The sequence below is a fragment of the Anolis sagrei genome, chromosome Y (assembly GCF_037176765.1).
Source record: "Anolis sagrei isolate rAnoSag1 chromosome Y, rAnoSag1.mat, whole genome shotgun sequence".
Taxonomy (NCBI): Eukaryota; Metazoa; Chordata; class Lepidosauria; order Squamata; family Dactyloidae; genus Anolis; species Anolis sagrei.
In genome coordinates this window covers 83555022-83562521 of record NC_090035.1, presented here as the reverse complement: position 1 = coordinate 83562521, position 7500 = coordinate 83555022, and the positions used below count along the sequence as shown (strand labels likewise).

The window sequence follows — 7500 nt, the reverse complement described above, 5'->3', positions numbered from 1 at the left end:
TTCTTCCCTTTCTTCCTTTTCTCCTTCCTTCCTTTTCTCCCTTTTATTCTGTTCCCCTCTTTCTTTTTCCCTCCCTTCTTTCCTCTTTTTCCTTTCCTTCTTTCCTTCCTCTCCCTTCATTGTTTCCTCCCTTTCTTTTCCCCTCTCTCCTTCCTTTTTACTTCTTTCCTTCCTTTCCTTTTTTCTTCCCTTTTCTTCTTCCCTTTCTTCCTTTTCTCCTTCCTTTCTTCCTTTTTCTCCCTTCATTCTTTTTCCTCCCTTTCTTTTTCCTTCCCTCCTTCCCTCTTTTTCCTCCCTCCCTCCCTTCCTTCCTTCCTTCTTTCCTTCCTTCTTTTTTCTCCCTTCATTCTGTTTCCTCTCTTTCTTTTCCCTCTTTTTCCTTCCTTCCTTTTTCTCCCTTCATTCTGTTTTCCCCCTTTCTTTTTCCCTCCCTCCTTCCCTCTTTTTCCTTCCTTCCTTCCTCTCCTTTTTCTCCCTTCATTCTGTTTCCCCCCTTTCTTTTTCTCTCCCTTCTTTCCTCTTTTTCCTTCCTTCCTTTCTTCCTTCTTCTCCTTTTCCTCCCTTCATTGTTTCTTCCCTTTCTTTTTCCCTCCCTCCTTCCCTCTTTTTCCTTCCTTCCTTCCTTCCTTCCTTCCTTCCTTCCTTCCTTCGTCCCTCTCCTTTTTCTCCCTTCATTCTGTTTCCCCCCTTTCTTTTTCTCTCCCTTCTTTCCTCTTTTTCCTTCCTTTCTTCCTTCTTCTCCTTTTCCTCCCTTCATTGTTTCTTCCCTTTCTTTCTCCCTCCCTTCTTTCCTCTTTTTCCTCCCTCCCTCCCTCCCTCCCTCCCTCCCTCCCTCCTTCCTTCCTTCCTTCCTTCCTTCCTTCCTTCCTGGGGTGTTACATCAGTGTTGGGCGTGTGGTGCCGGCCTGGCCTCAATGTGGAAATGAGCAATGCCTGGGGAGAGCCAGAGAGGTGACCCCCCCTTGCCCTTTGGGGCCTTTGGGCTGACCCCTCTCTCCCCTTCCTCCCCCTTTGCCCAGGCCCTTCAGAGCCTCTTCTCCGGCGGCCCCCGCCTGGGGGACCCTTCTGCCCGCAGCCCGCTCTTTGACCGCCAGACGGAGACCGAGAAGCTGCGCCTGGAGGCCGCCTTCCCCTTCCTGGGGTCAGGTGAGGACAGCGGTCAGCCTTACATGCAGAGCTGGTCACTTTCACCACAGATGCCTCCTTGGGTCGTGCTGTCCCTGCCTGCCAGGAAGAAGGGGACTGGCCTGGATGGCCTTTGGGGACCCCTTCCAAATCTGTGATTCAGAGGCCGGGTGGCCATCTGTCAGGAGGGCTTGGGTTGTGTTTTCCTACATAGCAGAATGGGATGAGGGCCATCTGCTGGGAGAGATCAGATGGTGTCTTCCTGCTTGACATGAATAGGGTTGGACTGGGTGGTCTTTGGAGATTCCTTCCAAATCTATTATTATTATTATTATTATTATTATTATTAATATTATTATTATGAAGCAGTGGATAGATGGCCATCTATCAGGAGGGATTTGATTGTATTTTCCTATGTAGCAGAAGGGGACTGGGCTGGATGTCCTTTGGGTCCCTTCTTCTATTATTATCATTATTAAGCAGTGGATAGATGGCCATCTATCGGGAGGGATTTAATTGTGTTTTCCTATGTAGCAGAAGAGGACTGGATGTCTTCTGGGGTCCCTTCTTCTATTATTATTATTATTATTATTAGGCAGAGGCTGGATGGCCATCTGTCAGAAGGTATTGGATTGTGTCACACTAACTGGCCCTTGTGGTCCCTTCCAACTCTAGGCTTCTATTATTATTTGCTTTGGTTGTGTCTTCCTAAAGAGGAAAGGATTGGACTAGATGGCCTTTGGGGTTCCCTTCCAAGTCTGGTGGACATTTTTGATAGATGGCCATCTGTCAGGAGAGATCGGATGGTGGCTTCATGGCAGGATAGAGCTGGACTAGATGGGCTTTGGGGTCTCTTTCAGCTCTCGGATTCTGCAATTCAGAGGCAGGATGGCCATCTGTCAGGAGGGATCGGATTGTATCTTCCTGCTTGGCAGAAAGAAGAGGGCTGGACTGGAAAGGCCTTTGTGGGTCTCTTCTAACTCTATCACTCTCTATCATCTATCTATCTATCTATCTATCTATCTATCTATCTATTATATTGTCGAAGGCTTTCATGGCTGGAATCGTAAGGTTCTTGTGGGTTTTTTCGGGCTATATGGCCATGTTCTAGAGGCATTCTCTCCTGACGTTTCGCCTGCATGTATGGCAAGCATCCTCAGAGGTAGTGAGGTCTGTTGGAATTAGGAAAATGGGTTTATATATCTGTGGAAAGACCAGGGTGGGGCAAAGGACTCTTGTCTGCTGGAGCTAGGGGTGAATGTTTTAACTGACCACCTTGATTAGCATTGAAAGGCTTGGCTGAGCCTGGGGGAATCTTTTGTTGAGAGGTGTTAAGATGTGCCTGGTTGTTTCCTCTCTGCTGTTTTCAAATGCTAATCAAATGCTAATTAAAGGCCTTCAAATGCTAATCAAGGTGGTCAGTTGAAACATTCACCCCTAGCTCCAACAGACAAGAGTCCTTTGCCCCACCCTGGTCATTCCACAGATATATCAACCCTTTTTCCTTGTTCCAACAGACCTCACTACCTCTGAGGATGCCTGCCATAGATGCAGGCGAAATGTCAGGAGAAATGCCTCTAGAACATGGCCATATAGCCCGAAAAAACCCACAAGAACCTTATCTATCTATTTACATATATCTCAGATGTGTGTCTGTCATATCTATGGCTGGACGGCCATCTGTTGGGAGTCATCCGATGGTGACTTCCTCTCTGGCAGAAAGCAGTCACACTAAATAGCCCTTGGGCTCTGTTCCAACTCTAGGACTATGTTGCTGTTAAGCACAGGCTGGATGGCTGTCTGTTGGGAGGGATTGGATGGGGTCTTCTTCATGGCAGAACGGAGCTGGACTGCATGGCCTTTGGGGGATCCCTTCCAACTCTAGGATTCTATGCAAGTCTTTACACAGAGCCTGGCAGCAGAAGGGGGTTGGACTGGATGCCCTTTGGGGACCCCCTTTTAATTCTAGGATTCTGTGACCTATCTATCAATTGTATCTTTCTATGGCTGGGCGACCATCTGTCGGGAGGGATCGGATGGTGCCTTGCAGAACGGGGCTGGACTGGATGGCCTTTGGGGACCCCTTTTAACTCTGGGATTCTATGATCTATCTATCCATTACATCTTTCTATGGCTGGTTGGCCATCTGTCAGGAAGGATCGGATGGTGCCTTGCAGAACGGGGCTGGACTGGATGGCCTTTGGGGGCCCCTTTTAATTCTAGGATTCTGTGACCTATCAATTGTATCTTTCTATGGCTGGGCGACCATCTGTCGGGAGGGATCGGATGGTGCCTTGCAGAACGGGGCTGGACTGGATGGCCTTTGGGGACCCCTTTTAACTCTGGGATTCTATGACCTATCTATCCATTACATCTTTCTATGGCTGGGTGGCCATCTGTCAGGAAGGATCGGATGGTGCCTTGCAGAACGGGGCTGGACTGGATGGCCTTTGGGGACCCCTTTTAACTCTGGGATTCTATGACCTATCTATCCATTACATCTTTCTATGGCTGGGCGACCATCTGTCGGGAGGGATCGGATGGTGCCTTGCAGAACGGGGCTGGACTGGATGGCCTTTGGGGGCCCCCTTTTAACTCTGGGATTCTATGACCTATCTATCCATTACATCTTTCTATGGCTGGTTGGCCATCTGTCAGGAAGGATCGGATGGTGCCTTGCAGAACGGGGCTGGACTGGATGGCCTTTGGGGGCCCCTTTTAATTCTAGGATTCTGTGACCTATCTATCAATTGTATCTTTCTATGGCTGGGCGACCATCTGTCGGGAGGGATCGGATGGTGCCTTGCAGAACGGGGCTGGACTGGATGGCCTTTGGGGGCCCCCTTTTAACTCTGGGATTCTATGACCTATCTATCCATTACATCTTTCTATGGCTGGTTGGCCATCTGTCAGGAAGGATCGGATGGTGCCTTGCAGAACGGGGCTGGACTGGATGGCCTTTGGGGGCCCCTTTTAATTCTAGGATTCTGTGACCTATCTATCAATTGTATCTTTCTATGGCTGGGCGGCCATCTGTTGGGAGGGATCAGATAGTGCCTTGCAGAATGGGGCTGGACTAGATATCCTCTGGGGCCCCCTCTCCATTCTCTCTCCTCTCACTGCCTTCCTCTTCTTCTTCTTCTTCCTCCCTGCAGGTGTGGCGGGGGGATTCTCGAAGCCCCCCGGGGGCGGCCTGCTGACCCCTTACGGCGGTGGCGTGACTGCAGTGTCCAGCGGTGGCCGGAGCGGCGGTGGCATCTCATCTTTTGGGGACTTCCCGTGGGGCTTCAACCCGTACCTGTCGGGGGCCTTCCCGCTGGGGGGCTCCAAGCTGCCGGCCTCGCTCTACTCGCCCCACTTCTACCCCAACCCGCTGGCGGGGTCCCTGGCGCCCCCGCTGCCCTCCTCCGTGGGGCCCGTGGCCTCGCTCCTGGCGGCCGAGGGGGGCCCCGGGGCCCTGGGGTGCGGGGCCCCCCTCCCCCGCCTCTGCCTGGCCCCCCACGCCAGGCCTTCCTCTCGCGGGGAGAAAGAGCCCCCCACGGGGGTCCGCCCACAGAGCCCGGGGCCCGGGGCCCCAGAAGAGGACCCCGACTCGGAGCTGGAGATCACCGACCTCAGCGAGTGCAGCTCGGACAACGACGCGGACGACTTCAGCCCCGGGAGCCCCGTGGGGGGCCCACCCAGGAGGGGGGCATCGGGAGGGGCCCCCAAAGCGGTCCCCGGGGCCGGAGGGGCCCCCGCCAAGGGCGAGAAGGGCAAGGGCCTCCCGGGCAGCTGAAGGGCCCCCCACCCCTCAAGAAAGGCCAGCGGTCAGTGGAGGCCAAAGTACCGAGGGGCCCCCCACTCTCCTCCCCGTCCCCCCCCCATTCTTTGTTCGGTCAATGTCTCTATTTTTATAGGAAGATTTTTATTCTCCCCCCAATTGCCCCTTCTCTTCCCCCCCAAAGTCTCCTTCTCCCCTTCCTTGCGCACCTTCTTCTTCACTCTCTTTCGGGGTTTTTGTTGACTGACTGACATCTTGGAAAAAAGGACCCCAATGGGGGAAACACACACACACACACTAACACACATATTAACACGCACACAGATATATATGGGGATGGGGTCTTCCAGGTAGCCTTTCACAGCAATGGGTTTGGGAAGAAAGGAAGAAAGGAGAGGTGGAAACAAAAAAGAAAGAGGAAATAAGAAAAGGAAGGAAGGAGAAACAAAAAAAGAGAAAAGAAGGAAGGAAGGAAGGAAGGAAGGAAGGAAGGAAGGAAGGAAGGAAGGAAGGAAGGAAAGAAGTTTGGCTGATTGCCTTCTGCCAAAGGAGAGAGGAAAAGAAGGAAGGAAGGAAGGAAGGAAGGAAGGAAGGAAGGAAGGAAGGAAGGAAGGAGAGAAACAAAAAAAGAAAGAGAAAAGGAAGGAAGGAAGTTTGGCTTATTGCCTTCTATCAAAGGAGAGAGAGGAAGGAAGGAAGGAAGGAAGGAAAGAAAGAAAGAAAGAAAGAAAGAAAGACAAGGGAGGGAGGGAGGAAGGAAGGAAGGAAGGAGAGAAACAAAAAAAGAGAAAAAGAAGGAAGGAAGTTTGGCTTATTGCCTTCTATCAAAGGAGAGAGAGGAAGGAAGGAAGGAAGGAAGGAAGGAAGGAAGGAAGGAAAGAAAGAAAGAAAGACAAGGGAGGGAGGGAGGGAGGGAGGAAGGAAGGAAGGAAGGAGAGAAACAAAAAAAGAGAAAAAGAAGGAAGGAAGTTTGGCTTATTGTCTTCTTTCAAAGGAAAGAGAGGAAAGAAAAAAAGAAAGAAAGAAAGAGAGGAAGGGAGGGAGGGAGGGAGGAAAGAAAGAAAAGAAAGAATGAAAGAAAAGGAAGGAAGGAAGGAAGGAAGGAAGGAAGGAAGGAAGGAAGGAAGGAAGGAAGGAAGGAAGGAAGGGGAGAAACAAGAAAGAGAAAAGGAAGTTTGGCTTATTGTCTTCTGCCAAAGGAGAGAGGGAAGGAATGAAGGAACAGAGAGAAAAACAAAAAGAGAAAGAGAAAAGGAAGTAAGATTGCCTTTTGTTAAAGGAGAGAGAGGAAAGAAAGTAAAGAAAGAAAGGGAGGGAGGGAAGGAAGGAAGGAAGGAAGGAAGGAAGGAAGGAAGGAAGGAAGTAAATTAGGCTGATTGCCTTCTGCCAAAGAGAGAGGAGAGGAAAGGAAAGAAGAAAAGGGAGGAAGAAAGAAAGGAAGGAACAGAAAGAAAGAGAAAGAAAGGAAGAGAAAGAAAGGAACAGAAAGGAAGAGAAAGAAAGAAAGAAAGAGGAGGGAGGGAGGAAGGAGAAAGAAAGGAAGGAAGGAAGGAAGGAAGGAAGGAAGGAAGGAAGGAAGGAAGGAAGGAAGGAAGAAAGAAAGAAAGAAAGAAGGAAGGAAGGAGAAAGAAAGAAAGAAAGAAAGAAAGAAAGAAAGAAAGAAAGAAGAAAGAGGAAGGAAAGATGTAAGGCAGGAAGTCTGACTTTGCACATTGCAAGATCTGCAGGCTATTATACGGGATGCAATGGAACCACAAGATGCCCTCTCTGCCCTGACTGTGAGGGATGATGGGCCTTGGAGTCCATGCAAACCCGTATTGCTGCCTTTCCCTTCTTCCAATGCAGCAAACCCAGAACTGGCTGGGTGTCATGCGCAGAACCTTTTGCAAACCAATGGTTCTGACCATTCCTTGCCATGATGGTCTATGTGGTTGCATTGCAAACCCCAGCAGGTGAACTTCAGAGAAGACCTGTTTTGCAGTGCAGACCAAGGCAGATGCAACACAACGCCTGGCATCAATCCCCTCATTAATCCCCCCCTTTCCACCCCCTTTTTTTGCACATTGCGTTTCCCAGAAATACAAATATGTGGGCCTTGTTTGTTGTTGTTGGCGTCTGTTTACACCGCCGCCAGGAGACTGGAGGCAAGAAGGCGCAGATAAAAGCCGAGCCAGGAAAAGCAAAGAGAACACAGCTCACAACACACGCTTCAAAGCCGTTTAGGAAACACAACCCCGCCTGGGAAGAAGCTTGCAAAACAAGCCATCACAACACAGCAACAACACAAATGGGTCTCCAAGCCATTGCAATCGCAAAAAGGCTCAGGAGATCAATGCAAGCCCATTGCCCCTTATTATTATTATTATTATTATTATTATTAAGGGGCAATTGGCCTGCATCTCCTTGGCCTTTTTTTATTATATTATTATTTATTATTATTATTATATTTATTATTATAATTATTTGGGTCATTATTATATCCTGCTTTTCTCTCTTTGAGATGCACCTATGTTTTGGTCCACCGTTCCGGTTTCTAGTCCCAATATTATTATTGTTGTTATTTATTTTATTTCATTATGTCTCACATCTATCACTGGGATTGAAATGCATGC

At 49.5% G+C, this 7500-nt stretch overlaps 1 protein-coding gene across 1 annotated transcript in view; it reads left to right on the top strand.

Moving 5' to 3' along the window:
- LOC137095119 (ETS domain-containing transcription factor ERF-like) overlaps positions 1-4921 on the top strand; it is a 25302-nt gene extending 20381 nt beyond the window's left edge. The window contains exons 4-6 of the mRNA XM_067461398.1: positions 1020-1146; positions 4281-4587; positions 4633-4921. Of these exons, the coding sequence (XP_067317499.1) occupies positions 1020-1146; positions 4281-4587; positions 4633-4903 (705 nt within the window). The 3' untranslated portion in view covers positions 4904-4921. The remainder of the gene's footprint in view (positions 1-1019; positions 1147-4280; positions 4588-4632) is intronic.
- The last annotated feature ends 2579 nt before the right edge of the window (positions 4922-7500 follow it).